At 45.4% G+C, this 14,196-nt stretch overlaps 1 protein-coding gene across 4 annotated transcripts; it reads right to left on the reverse strand.

Moving 5' to 3' along the window:
- Positions 1-1,127: 1,127 nt before the first annotated feature.
- On the reverse strand, positions 1,128-13,828 carry FAM43B (family with sequence similarity 43 member B). 4 transcript variants are annotated; one of them, XM_074306029.1, is made up of 7 exons: positions 13,729-13,828; positions 12,694-12,840; positions 11,838-11,961; positions 5,566-5,640; positions 5,071-5,127; positions 4,663-4,846; positions 1,128-3,418 (listed from the first exon to the last, which is right to left on the reverse strand). In XM_074306029.1, exons 6-7 carry the CDS (start codon positions 4,671-4,673, stop codon positions 2,101-2,103), a joined length of 1,329 nt encoding a protein of 442 aa, XP_074162130.1. In that variant the 5' UTR covers positions 4,674-4,846; positions 5,071-5,127; positions 5,566-5,640; positions 11,838-11,961; positions 12,694-12,840; positions 13,729-13,828; the 3' UTR covers positions 1,128-2,100. The 4 variants fall into 4 exon arrangements, with proteins under 4 accessions (XP_074162130.1, XP_074162132.1, XP_074162129.1 ...); XM_074306031.1 differs by having other exon boundaries at positions 1,128-3,415; positions 12,694-12,843; XM_074306028.1 differs by having other exon boundaries at positions 12,694-12,843.
- Between the last annotated feature and the right edge of the window lie 368 nt (positions 13,829-14,196).

Consider the following 14,196-nt stretch of genomic DNA (forward strand, 5'->3'; position numbering starts at 1 on the left):
TCTGCCAACTTGTTTTCCTCCTACTCCTACATCCTTTGGACAGACACTCAGTGGTATATGCAGGTGCCTCTCCAGACAGACTAATGTCCCCACCCCGAACCCCCTGACCTGGAGCGGAACTCTATCTGAATGAATATTTTTGAAGATGGCTAATTCTTGAAGGCAGAGACAAAAAGACAATCATATCCCTTGTTTGTAGTATCCTGCAAGTCCATGAACATTTTCCCAGAAGCACATCTCTCATTGCCCCATACCTGGCCCTCACCTGCTATTCTGTATGATCCAGGGCACTGACAACTCTTATAGTCACTTTTTTTCCCTGAGGCAATTCAGGTTAAATGACTTGCCCAGGGTCACACAGCTAGGAAATATTAAGTATTTGAGGTCATATTTTAACTCAGGTCCTCCTGACTTCAGGGCTGGTGCTCTATCTACTGAGCCACCCAGCTGACAGCTCTTTCCCCAGAACAGGTAGATTCAGGTAGGGAAAGGGGTCATGTCTTTTGCACTCCAGGAGTTTGAATGAACCCCAGTCAAAGAAGCAGGCTGATGGAGTGCTGAGTAGTGGAAAGGTTTGGAATCGGAGAACTAGTGCTCAAATCCCAGTGCTTCTTATATCTGCATAACTCTGAATATGTCTTTTAACCTCTGGGGCCTCAGTTTCCTCATCTGTAAAATCAGGGAGTTAGACTAGGTGGCCCTTCCAACCTTTAAATCTATGATCTCACTAACTTACATTCATAGAGCCCTTTAATGCAAAGTGGGAACCTCTAGCACTTAGCACAGCACCTGGCAGAAGTGCGCTCTTATTGTTTAGTGACTCACTGGCTCATGTACATTATCCTGGGAGTTGAGAAAAATGATCAATAAGTCAAATACATGCCAGGCATTGGAGAGACTGCAGCTGTTATTAACCCCGTGTTTTAGATAAGGAAACTGAACTCCGGGAGAGGTGAACGGCCCATGATCACACAACCAATCAGTGTCAAAAGAGAGAATTTGAACCCGGGTATTCATGATGCTGTATTGACTGAACAAGCTCCAAGATTTTTTTCTGACTCTAAATTCCATTCTGCTCGATATAAACTGGCGCTTCTGACAAAGACCATCAGGGAGCTTGACAATGCTGAAAAGGCAAATCCACTTTATTTATCAGTGATCAGTTGGTGACATCTTAATCTTTGGGCTTTTTGTGACCTCAGCAAGTAGAGAGGCCTGTGAGCAATTGCCCATCCCCTGTTTGGGTTCACATACCCATTTGTTTCGTCCTCAGAGCTGAGAAGGCTGCTCTATGATGCTCCCTTTGGGACAGTCTTCATTTTAGGGACTCAGCCCCCAAGTAACACCAGTGCCTGGAGCACCTGCCCTGTAGTCACCTTACCTCCTGCAGTGCCTCATCCTGGTCCAGGGTGATTGGGGGTGGGGTGGGGGGGTCTCCTAAATAGATCCACCTACACCTGAATCTGCAGAGGAGAGAGCCCTGGTGGGGATCAGCAGTCCTGGAGGGATGGCAAGGGGCTGCTGGGCCCAGAAGGTGGTGCCCCTACAATAGGCCTGGTTTTCTGTCCAACTGCCAGGATATGTCCTAGTCTCTCCTCCAGTGGCAGGGCTAAGAAGGGTGAAAAGTAAAGACAGAAGAGTAGCCCCCGACCTTTGGAGAGGTGATGGGGTGGGGAGGGTCTTAGGGGCCATTCGCCCCCTCCAGTCCGTGGGGGTGCTGAGTCATCTTGGAGGCAAGTCCTGAGCAGAGAAGTAGGGGCCCAGTTGTCCCCTTCCAATTCCTCTGGTTCACAGTACTATCCTCATGTTAAGCACCCCCAGGTCCCCTAGGGGTAAGAGAAGAGGGACTTCTAAAACAGAGTTCTAACCCTCCCGGTTGCAGCCACATCTCCATTGCCTGGGTCCGGGGGAGAAACCATCCCAGACCCTCCATCCCTTCTCATGAGGTGCTGGGGAAGGGAAGGGCGGGGGTCCGATGGCTCGGGACAGGCTTGTTCGGAGAGGGCCAGAGCAAGGGAAGGAAGGAGCTCCTGAGTTGGGGAAGTGCTGGAGTGCAAGGAAGGTCTCTGAGGGGCCTCTACGCTAGCCAGCAGGCGCCAACTACCACCCCCCTACAACACACAGGGCCTGGCGGGGGGGCAGGGGGCCGGGAAGGGGCTGCCGAGCCGCAGAATCCAAGGTGGGGCGCTTTAGGGCGGGCAGGCAGCCCTTGTGGGGAGGGGTCGGGGCTGGGGCCCGGGAAGTGGCGGCTGCGGAGCCCCTCAGGCTGCACGTCCTCAGCTCCCGGGCCAAGCTCAGCACCTCGGGGCGCTCGCGCGGCGGGCCCCGGACCTCACGGCGCTCTGAGCTTCGCTCCCGCTCGGGCTCCTCCTCCTCCTCCTCCTCTTCTTCCTCCTGCTCCTCCTCGTCCTCCTCCTGGATGCTGCTGAGGCGAGGCGCGCCGCGGCCGCGCTCCGCGGCGGGCGGCCGGTAGGCGCACTTGGCGTTGAGCAGGCGGCGCAGGGGCGCTCGGGGCACCGAGGCGGCCGCGGCCCCCGCGGCCGCCCGGAGGTGCTGCTGGCGCACGTGGCGCGCGTCGCTCTGCCTCTGCAGCCGTTTGAAGTCGGTGAAGGCGGCCAGGGCGGTCTGGCGCAGCAGGCGCGCCAGGGCCCGCGCCTTGTGCGCCCGCGCCAGCAGCACTGCGTGGCAGCGCAGGACCACGGCCTTGTGGCGCGCCTGGTGGCGGTACACCCAGGCGAAGACGCGCGGGTGGCGGCGGTCGGCCGCGCAGTAGGTGATGCGCGGCAGCAGGTAGGCGTGCGCCGGCCGCCGCGCCCCCGAGCCCCCGCCGCGCTCGCAGGGCTGCATGCGGATGCCGTGCGGTCCCAGCGTCAGCTTCATCTTGGTGCCCCCCGCCGGCCCGCTGCGCGCCCAGATCTTGCCCACGGCGTCATCGGTGCAGCCGTCGCCCTTGGCGTGCAGGGTCACGGCGTTGCCCAGGTACCACACGGTGTAGGTGGGGTCCTCCTTGTTGAGCTCCACTTTTTGGCGCCGGCTGCGGAAGACCCGGCCCAGGCGCTCCAGGGGCCAGTCGGGCAGCAGGTCCGGGCACGAGCGCAGGAAGGTGGAGAGCAGCGACGTGTAGGCGAGCCGGGGGCTCAGGCTCTTCCCCTTGCGCTTGGACTCGTCCTCCACCAACACGAACTTGCTGCGCCTCCAGGGCAGCATCGTGGCGGCGGCGGCGGCGGGCGCGGAGCTGCTCGGGAGCGCCCTGCTCCGCAGGGCTGGCCCCGAAGTGCCCCGAGGGGCCGGGGGCAGAAGCGGCGGCGCCCGGCAAGGCCCAGGCTGCGGATGCCCGTAGATCCGTTGGAGCTGGCTCCCGAGCTGCCCGACCGGCAGCGGAGATGCCCGGTGCTGCCTGGCACAGCGGCGGCTTCTGCTGGGGCCGAGAGGAGAGAACCGATGAGCTCTGGCCACCCTCCCGCCTGGGAAAGACGACGGGAGGGGGGGCGGCGCACAGACTGCTGCTTTCGTCCCGAGGCTGGGTCGGGGGAGGGGGAGCCCTGCGCGCTCCTCGGCTGCCACCGACACTGCGGCGGCGGGAGGCGAGACGGCCGGGAGCTGGGCTGCGGCGGCGGCGGCGGCGGCTGGGACTCCTCCTGGCTCGGCTGCTCCACCTCCCCAGGCTGCCTGCATCAGCGGGCGGAACCGCCGGCTCCGGCGCTCCCTCCCCCTTCCCCGCTCCCTGGTTCCCTCCCACCCCAGCCAGGGCGCCGGGCTCTGCTCTCGCGCAGGACTCAGTGCACCCCTCTCCCCCCCACCAGTGGAGGGCGAATTTAATTTTAGAAACTCGGGGTGCCTTCCCTGCTCTTCTTGGGAAGGTCATCTCGAGGGGTCTCCCCGTTTTATCTCGGTATCTTCTTCTAAAGCATCCTTGATCTCCCTCACAGGAGGATTCCCCCTCCCCCCTCTCCAAAAAGCCTCCCCTCCCCCAGTCATGATCGCTGCACCTCGAGGTGGGAGAGATTTCCCTGGTAGTAGTGGAGGGTGGGAGGGAATGCACGGTCTCATTTTGTTTCCTGCCAGCACCGTAGAAAGGGGTGGGATGGGGACAAAGTAAGAAAGTACCTCAGGACAAGGGCGTGGGGTGGCCTTGGTAAAGCCACAGCTGAAGATTGACCAGGCTGGCAGAAGAGCTGACGTCACACCAGCCGCTCCACCCGCCCAGGGGGCCCATCACCTCAGAATCAGGCAGACTGGGAATGGGGGTGGGATGGGGGTCCCAGTCAGCTGTCTCTCAGTTCTAACCCTGAGGGTCCTTTCTCTGCACGAGTTGGGGCTGTGATGGCGATGGGGAGTTTATGCAGAAGAAGATTGGTTCCTGATCTTGGAGAGCTTCTAATCTAATGGAGGACTCTGTTTTAATGGAGGAGGGTTTTAGGATTATACGATTTAGAGCTGGAAGGGACCTTCTAGGTCAGCCAGCAAAATCCCATTATTTATAAAGAAGAAATTGGAGCCAATTAAATTTCCAAGGTCACACAGGCAATAAATAAGAGTCGGGACTAGAGCGGAGGTCCTCTGATTCCATGTCCATCCAGTTTTCCATTACATCACAGAGACTCCAAGCTAAGGGGGTGATGTGAAGGAGAGATGTAGTTCCGGACCCGTAAGAATACTTACAAAGTTGGCATCTACAATGAAGCTGGAATTTCACGACCAGCTGCTGGGGCATCAGGGTCTAGTTTAGTTCTGGGCTTCCAAGTCCTTCCCAGAGCTAGTTGATGAGTTCTCTTATTAGACATGGGTCTTCCCACTAAGTCTGGGATGGATTCAGGTCCTGAGGATGAGCCACAAGCAGGTATACCTCTGGAAGGGGAGGAAGATCACAGAATCAAGAAGTGGAAAAGTTCTTAGATCATCATCTAGTCTCCTTACCTCATTTTGCAAATGAAGAGACAGACCCAGAGAAAAAAATTACATCCAGTCCAAGTTAGAACAGCCAATAAGTAATAGAATTGAGACGATTGAGGGTCCCAGCTATTAGTATAGATGATTCAAAAAGGCAGAGGACCAGGATTCCAATCTCACCTGTGTTTATTATTTGGGAAATAATCACTTCCCTTCTTTGGATCTAGATTTTCTTGCCTGTAGGATGAAGGGGGTGGATTAGATGATTTTTACTGACTCTACCAATCCAAGTCCTATGACAATCAGATCTTACTGAGAGGAGGGGTGTAAATGGCTGTCTATGGCACCTTCTGGGAAATGAAAAATTTGAGTAACTTTATAATGACGACAGCCTGCTGGCAGCTCCTTTTAGATGTCTTGTCATTATCCCTAACTCTGCTTGGCTAAGATTGGACTGGCTATATTCTCTAGATTTTTTCCCTCCATCTTCCTTCCCTGCTCAAGAAACTGCAGTGGTTCACTTGTGCCAACTATCTTGTACCCAAGCTTCTCCGACTGGGTTTTTATGGCCCTCATGAAATGGCTTTACCATTTTCATCTACTGCTCCCTATTATGCACCCTTCTGCTTCAGTCCGGCCAATTTTCTCATGGTTCTATAGAAACAAGAGACTCACATCCAGCTTCATGCTTGCATGTTTTCTTCCTTCTTGGAAAAATCACTTGCCCTTTCTAAGACCCAGTTTCTTCATCTAAAAGGAAAAAAAGGAAAGGGTTGGACTAGATTGTCTCTAAGCCCCTTTTAGCTCTAATATTCTATGTTCTGTGGCCTTTTAAAGCTCTGGTTTTGAGTCCCTCCTAGCTCTGAAAATCTATGGCTTGACATTCTATGTTTAAGATCTCTTCCTTTCTAAGGTTTTGTTTGGCTCTAACTTAATGTCTCTCAATTCTTCTGTTCTCTTTGTTAAGACCCTTTCCAGCTCTGACATTCTGTGTTCTAAGGTTCCCTCTAGTTCTAAGATCTCTCCCAATCTATGTTCTAATATTTTGAGTTCTAAAGGCCATTTCTAGCTCTGTTCTAAGGATTTACAGATCTATATAACCAAGTCTGAATATAACCATCTGAATTTTATGTACATGTGTGTGTGTATGCATATAAAATCTGATTCGGTTCTCACAGCAACACTGTGAAGCAACTGCTATTATTCCCATTTTATAGATGAAAGAACTTCATATTAAGTAACTGAAATGGGGTTCTATCTCAGATTCCCCTAATTCATAAGTCCAGCATGCTATTGATCCACTGTGGTGTCTTGTGGAGATGGCAGATGGGGAGAAAGCCAGATACCCAAATATTCACAAGCTAAGTGCTTTTGGAGAGGTTCAGACAGGGATTCACAAGAGATCTGAGATCCATTTCTGTCTAGTATAACTGATTGGTCACATCCACAGACTGCTTTGAATTCACCATGATGAGAATTGTCTGGAAATGAATCCTCTAGAGACAAGTATTTCTTTCTGAAACTTGAAAGCCAGCTGTGGTTAAATGAGAGGCTTAGATGAAGGAGAAAATGCCCCCTCTCCCCCATTTCATATAATGCTTTAGAGAGATAAAAGGCACACATTTCTTCATTTGAGCATCACAAATTTCTTAGAACTGAAAGGAGCCTCAGAAACTAATTTACCAACCCTGAGCCTAAACAGGAATCTATCTCCTCTGCAACATTTCCTGAAGGTTGTTATCCAACCATTTCTTGAAGACCTCCAGTAATATTGAACTCACGACCTTCAGAGGAAGCCCCTTCTTTATTTCCTCTTAATAGTATTTTATTTTCCCAAATAATTGTAAAGAAAGTTTTCAACATTCATTTCTATAAGACTTTGTGTTCCAAATTTTTTTTCCTCCTCCCTCCCCAAGGCAGTGAACAATATAATTTAAACATGCACAATCCTAAAAACATTTGTGCAAGGAAAATAAAACCAAAAAGGGGAAAAAAAGCCATGAGAAAGAAAAAGCAAACAAAAAATGTGTAAATACTATGCTTCCATCCACATTCAGTCTCTATAGTTCTCTCTGTGGAAGCAGATGGCATTTTTCATCTCAAATCTATTGAAATTGCCTTGGATCACTGTATTGCTGAGAAAAGATGAGTCTATCATAGTTGATCATCATATAATCTTGTTCTTATTTGTGCAGTGATCTAGTTCCAGGATCAGTTCATATAAGTCTTTCCAGGTTTTCTGAAATCAGCCAGCTCATTGTTTTTTATAGAACATAATATTCCATTACATTCAAATACCATAACTTATTCAGCCATTCCCAATTGATGGGCATCCACTCAATTTCTAATTTCTTGCCACCACAAAAAGGGATGTTACAAATATTTTTGCATATGTGAATTCATTTTCCTCCTTTTTGATCTCTTTGGGATATAGACCTAGTAATGATATTGCTAGACCAAAAGTTAGGCACATTTTGATAGCCCTTTGGGCATAGTTCCAAATTGCTCTCCAGAATGGCTGGATTGTCTCACAACTCCACCAACAATGCATCAGTGTCCTACTTTTCCCGCATCCCCTCCAACATTCATCATTATTTGTTCCTGTCATCTCAGCCAATCTGAGAGGTGTGAAATGGTACCCCAGAGTTGACTTAAATTGAGGAAGCCCCTTCTACTTGAGGATAGCAAGAACCTTCCTGAAATCTTCACCCTACCTCTCTAGCATCTTATCCCTTGTTTCTAGCTCAGCTCTCTGTGGCCAAGCCGAACAAGCCTGTTCCCTCTAGGATGTTGCTGTTGAGTAGTTTCACTTGTCTGACTCTTGTCTCTGACATTTGTTAAGTGACTTGCCCATTGTCATCCAGCTAATTAATTGTCTGAGCCAGATTTGAATTTAGCTCCTCCTGACTCCAGGCCCGGCTCTATCCCATTTTGCCATCTCTTCCACATGACAGCTTTTTATCATCTATCATAGTTCTCTTAGGCCTTCTCTCCTCTATGCTAAACTTTCCCTCAGTTAGTATTTGAATACCATGGTCTCCATAGTTCTGGCTATCCTAAGCCTATCTTTTGGACTTGACTTTGGATGTGCTCTATCTAGCTTGTCAATGACCTACCTAAAATGTGACAGCAGCAATGAATATTACACTCCAGTTTGTGACAGTCTATCCATCACAGGGGTTAGAGTGCTGAGTCCAGAGTTAGGTAGATTTGAGTTCAAATCTTTCCTCAAGTACTTGATCATTGTGTGACAGTGGACAACTTAACTGTATATGTTTAGCCTATATCAGATGGCTTGCTGTCTTGGGGTGGGGTAGGGAGGAGGAGAGGGAGAAAAAATAGGTAAAAATATAAAATAAATAAAATATATAATAAATAATATTATGTATATATATATAATAAAAATATAAAATAAAAAAATAGGAAAAAATAAATGCTTATTTTCTTTCCTCCACCTTCATTCTGAATATTATGCTTCTTTTCATTATTGCAGTATAAGAGTTTAATCAGTTGTGCAGATGAAGGTATGCTTGTCCCATCTGAATATAATATAAAACTGACAGATAACTAATACTTTCATTTACAGTCACAATACACACTTTAAACAATGGTCTCACTAGGCTGGAAGGAGAGACCTAAAACAATGAGATAGGATTTGATAGAATTACATGTTTACCCATATTAAGCTTGAAGTCTACTGAGATCCCCTGACCTTCTTCTCAGGAACCAATTTACAGATCCACTTCCCCTGCTCTATACTTGAATATTTGTTTTGCTAAAGTCAGACCAGGATTTTATATGCAACTCTATCAAATTTTACCTCATTGATTTAGGCTCCTCCTTTCAACCCAATGAGAATATTGTTTAATGTGTTTATTGTAACTGTAAATGGAAGTATTTGTTATTCGACCCAGCTTTATGTTTTACTCAGATGGAACAAATATACCGTTATCTGAAGTGTTGATTAAAATACTGGCATGTTTTACTAGAGAATTTCCTCCATGTCTATTAATCATCACTCTTTGGGCCTGGTCATTCAACCAATTCTAAATTCATCTATCAGTATTAATTAATCCCATCTTTTTGTCTCCTTTTTGTAGGCTCCTTCCCTCCTCTATCTTCCTTTCTTCCTTTTTCCTTTCCTTCTTTCCTTATGCACATAGGCCACATTTTTCCATCTTAACCCTGAAGATAGCATGACAGATCCCTATATACTTTCCTGAAATCCTATAAGCTGGGCAGTACAAAGATGATCCTTATTTTACTGAAGAGGAGACAGAGGATCTGGAGCATGATCTAACATGATCCCTTCTAGAGTCAGGAAGACCTGAGTTTGGACCCTGGCTCTTCCACTTCCTGTTTGTGTGATCTTGAGTGTGGACCCTTCTCTTTGGGGCTCCATTTTTATTTCTATAAAGTGAAGATATTGGATTAGGTAATCACCAAACTTTCTCTAGATTTCAGATTTGTGGTTCTAAAGTTGCCTGGCTTGGTCTGGTTTCCCATTACTCTTTCCATTGCACTAACTGTCCTCTTGGTAAGGAAAATAGGAGTGGGTCAGTAGCATTCTTTTTGTTTTATTTTTTGTGGGAGATAGTGTTAAGTGACTTGCCTAGGGTCACACAGTTAGTCAGAATCAGTGGTCAGATTTAAACTCAGATCCTCTTGACTCCCGGGCTGCTGCCTTAGGTACTGTACTACCTTATCTGCTCTAGTAGCATTCTTTTTAAAGGACATGATATGCATTTTAATTCTGTATTGTAAAATCAAAGTCAGTTCTGGGCCTTATTTGGTGACCTTGAACAGATTGCTTTTGGCTAAACTACCTCAGTGCAGGCTAATCTTTTCAGAAAGATCTTGCCAGAGTTTCCGGTATTTTGAGAATACAATTTTCTCTGAATCCAGGTGGCTGGGCATGATAACATAAATGATGGTAGAGAAATGATTCACTCTGTTCATTGGACATATCCTGTGGGGTAAATGTGTAGAACAGGATATATTTGTTCACAGAATCAATTTAGAATGAATGGGTCCTTCAAAAGTCCTCTGAACCAATCTCTCCAATTTGTAAATGGGAAAATCAAGGTTCAGACAGTGGAAGTCAAGGCTTATCAATTCTACCTCCATACTTGTTCCACCTCTCTGCTTCTAATCACATAATTTCATCAGTGGCTCCCTATTGTCTCTCTGAAAAATACAGACACATAACACATAATCAAAGTATATATCTAATCATCTATGTATGTATGTATCTATGTTTGCATGTAGCATCTGTATATGTATTATCTTTTATTTATGCATGCATCTACCATCTATCTGCACCATCTATACGAATCTATGTACCATCCATCCCTATATCACCTGTCATCTATCGATATGGATCTATCATCTTTGTATGTGTGTATGATTTATGTGTATCTATCATCTATGTATCACCTATTATCTATCTATATGATCTATCACCTATGCCTCTTTGTCACATATGTGTGCCTGTATCATTTATATGTCACTGGTCATCTAGATGTAGCTATCATTTATATATGTTGTATCAGCTTTACATGTGTGTATGTATCATCTGTTATCTATATGTATCTATTATCGATCTATGTATGTATATGTGTATCATCTAGGTATGTATCTAATGTATCATCTATCTTTTTGTATCATTCAGGTGTCTCTCTCATCTTTGTATTGTCTGTTATCTATGTATGTATATTATCTTTAATCTAAATATGGTTCACCTGCCATATGTAGCTGTTATCTATATATCTATATATATATAGATAGATATCTATATATCTGTGTATAGATATATAGATATCTATCTATATATATATGTATCTATCATCTGTTATCTATCTATATGTATCAACTAGGTATGTATCTATATCTTACCTGTATGTATCTATGTATGTACCTGTCATTTATGTGTCTATCTTTGTATGTATCATCTATTATCTATGTATGTATATTATCTGTCTATAGACAGATAATATATAGATGTTATCTATGTATGTATATTATCTGTTTATACATAGATGTTATCTATGTATATATATTATCTGTCTGTAGCTATTATCTATGTATGTATCATCTAAGTGTGTATATGTGTCATCCATCTTTTTCTATCATTTCTCTATATGTATCTATCATCTTTGTATGTATCATCTAGGTATGGATAATCTGTATCTACATATGTATATTATCGATTTATATCTATTATCTATATATGTAACTATATCAACTATTATCTATCATTTCTCTCTTTGTAGCTATTATTTAGTTAGGTATATGTATCTATTCTTTATATGTATCATTTATATATGTATCTATCATTTCTCTATATGTGTCTATTATCTATATATGTATCATCTCTGTGTATCTATAGTCTATGTATCATCTATTGTCTATGTAACTATTATCTATCTTTGTATTATCTAGGTATATGTATATATCATTTATTCTTTATCTATATGTATCTACCATTTCTCTCTCTCTCTCTCTCTCTCTCTCTCTCTCTCTCTCTCTCTCTCTCTCTCTCTCTCTCTCTCTCTCTCTCTGTCTCTTTGCTGAGGCAATAGGGGTTAAGTGACTTGCCCAGGGACACACAGCTAGAAAGTGTTAAGTGTCTGAGACCAGATTTGAACTCGGGTCCTCCTGACCTCAGGGCTGGTGCTCTATCTACTGCGCCACCTAGCTGCCCCCTATCATTTCTCTATCATCTATGTGTATCTTTCACCTATGAATCAAATATCATCTCTCTGGGTATCCATATGTGGATATATCTATCATCTATGCATCTTTGTATGAATGTGTCATCTACCTCAGTCATGGATCTGTGGATCTAGCCATCTATCTGCCTACTTGTCTAATGATCACCTCCCTCCCAACCAATGATATCCTTTCCAGTAGCTGTAAGCTCTGTGGGGGTGGAGGGTTTTGGTTACCTTTGTACTCCTAGCCCGTGGCCCACGGGGTACTGGAATCGAACTTTAAGTGGTCGAGCTGGGCTTAGACTCAGCTTTCTTGCCTCTTCTTCCACAGTCCCTCTGCATTACATTTTGCTGATCTCTTGAAGAGAGATTTGTAGAAGAGACAGGGCATGTGCACATGTGGTCGTCTTGTATACTGGGGCTGGGAACATTCAGGTGGATTTACACATCCACAGGAGGTGGTACTTGTGTCTAGTACTGTGCCCACATGGGTTTTGTGTGTTGGTGCAGGATCTCTGGGAATTTTGGAGTCAGGAGGCCTGGTTTCATATTATGTGGAGTCTATTCTATCTGAGCCTCAGTTTCCTTAACTCTAAAATGAGGGGGCTGGTCTAATGAATCTGTAAGGTCACTCCTGGCTCTGATGGTCTGTGTTTAAGATTGTATGAGATTAGGAAAAGGGTAGACTTTAATGGTTTTTCTAGCCCTAAGGTTCTAGATCTAGTTTTTGCCATTTATTACTGGGTTTTGTATGAGCCATTTAATGTCAATGGGCTTTCTCACCCATAAAATGAATTTGGTGACCTCTAAAAAAAAAGTAACATAAGAGCAAGAATGGGAGAGGATCTTCAAGGTCTTCTAACAGGGAAATGATGTGATATAGTGGACAGGGCATTGACTGTGGAATCAGAGGGCCTGGGTTCAGATCTTACCTCTGATGCCTCAGTTTCCACATCTATAAAATGAGGCAGTTATTATTAAATTACTTTTGAGTTTCCATCCAGTTCTAGGGTCACCCCCTTTCATATTACAAATAAGGAAATTAAAAATAAAGGACTTGCTTAAAGTTATATAGAAAATAGTGACATACCTGGTATTTGGGACAGCCAGGTGGTCGGGACAGTGGATAGAATTCTAGGTCTGGAGTCAGGTAGACCCGAGTTTTGTAATACAGCTTCAGACACTTTGTGGCTGTGTAACCCCGGCAAGTCACTTAACCTGTGTTTGCTTGGTTCTTCTGCTGTGAACAGGGATAATGACAGCATCTACCTCCCAGAACCCAGATAAGGATCAAATGAGATTATATTTGTAAAGTGCTTAGCACTGTGCCTGGCACTTAGTAGATGCTTAATAAATGCTTGCTTTCTTCCTTCTTTGAACTCAGATTCTCAGAATTCAGATCTAGTGCTCTCTTCATTGTATCATGTCCTTCCCACCTCTAAATTTATGATGTTATGACATTAAAATGATGTCACATTTCTGCAGTGGTGCAGATACTTCCCTTACTACAGCCTTGTGAGGTCAGGAGTGCCAAAATTCTCCACATTTTGCTCATATCAAGAAACTAAGATACAGATTTGAAGATGATCCTCCCATCCCTCTTATATATATCTTGCATCCCTCTTCCCTTTCTCCTGATCACTCTGCTGGTATTATTATTGCCCCCTTGGAACTAATGTTTGAAAGCATTTGACACTGACACCTGTTTCCGAGAGTACTGTCTGTTTGGGTGTCTATGTGAAAAGAAAGCTGGGTAGCCATGACACCCTGGTGGCAGAGTATAACTGGGTCGTGGCATCTAGGGCTTTGCCCCAGGATGCCAAATTTAAAGAGCACTGTCAGACAAGTAATCCTTCAGTGACAAAAAACCCCAACATAGCTTAACACCTCATTAGTAAGAATAAAAAATTAAAAGAAAGCTTCCGTATGGCCTAGTTGAGGTGAACTGCACCTCCCTTTCTACTCTGTTCTCCCTACTATGTATACAAAGGCTGAGCAGCCATGTCTGTGATTGTCTCTGTTCCTAGGAGCTCTGGGAGAGAGGGGAGGGGTAGGTATGGTTTGTGGTCCTTGCCCTGCACACTATGATCCCTAGTTATAGTGTCTCTTAGTGGACTCCACTGACCTGGATAGTCTTGCCAGTGATTAATTATATTCTTTCACCCTTTCTCAGGGCTTCTTCTTCACTGTGTCACCTTACCCTGTCCCGGCCTGCCCTTCTAGGAGACCTCAAGAAAGAGCAACCTCTTCTTTGGTACTCGAACCCAGAGATACATCCTCGGTCTCAAGAACCAGCATTCTGTTACTATGGCAACGGAACACTTCAGGAAATGATATCAAATAAAGTGCCGTTGTGTGCTCATGGCAACCATCATTTGGGGCACATTTGAGGCGAGAATATTCTGTATTTTTCTCCTGCCTTTGAGCTGGGGAAGGACAGGAAGTGGCAGGGGGTGCTGCTGTGCTTTGGGAATGGGAACAGTTTTTCTTTTTTAGAAAATGAGAGGAGCTTAAGGCAATTTGATACAGAGGAAATGGTAATAGCTGGTGTGTCTTTCTGGCTCTACAGCTGGCAAAGCATTTCACAGACCAC

The sequence above is a fragment of the Sminthopsis crassicaudata genome, chromosome 3, assembly GCF_048593235.1.
Source record: "Sminthopsis crassicaudata isolate SCR6 chromosome 3, ASM4859323v1, whole genome shotgun sequence".
Taxonomy (NCBI): Eukaryota; Metazoa; Chordata; class Mammalia; order Dasyuromorphia; family Dasyuridae; genus Sminthopsis; species Sminthopsis crassicaudata.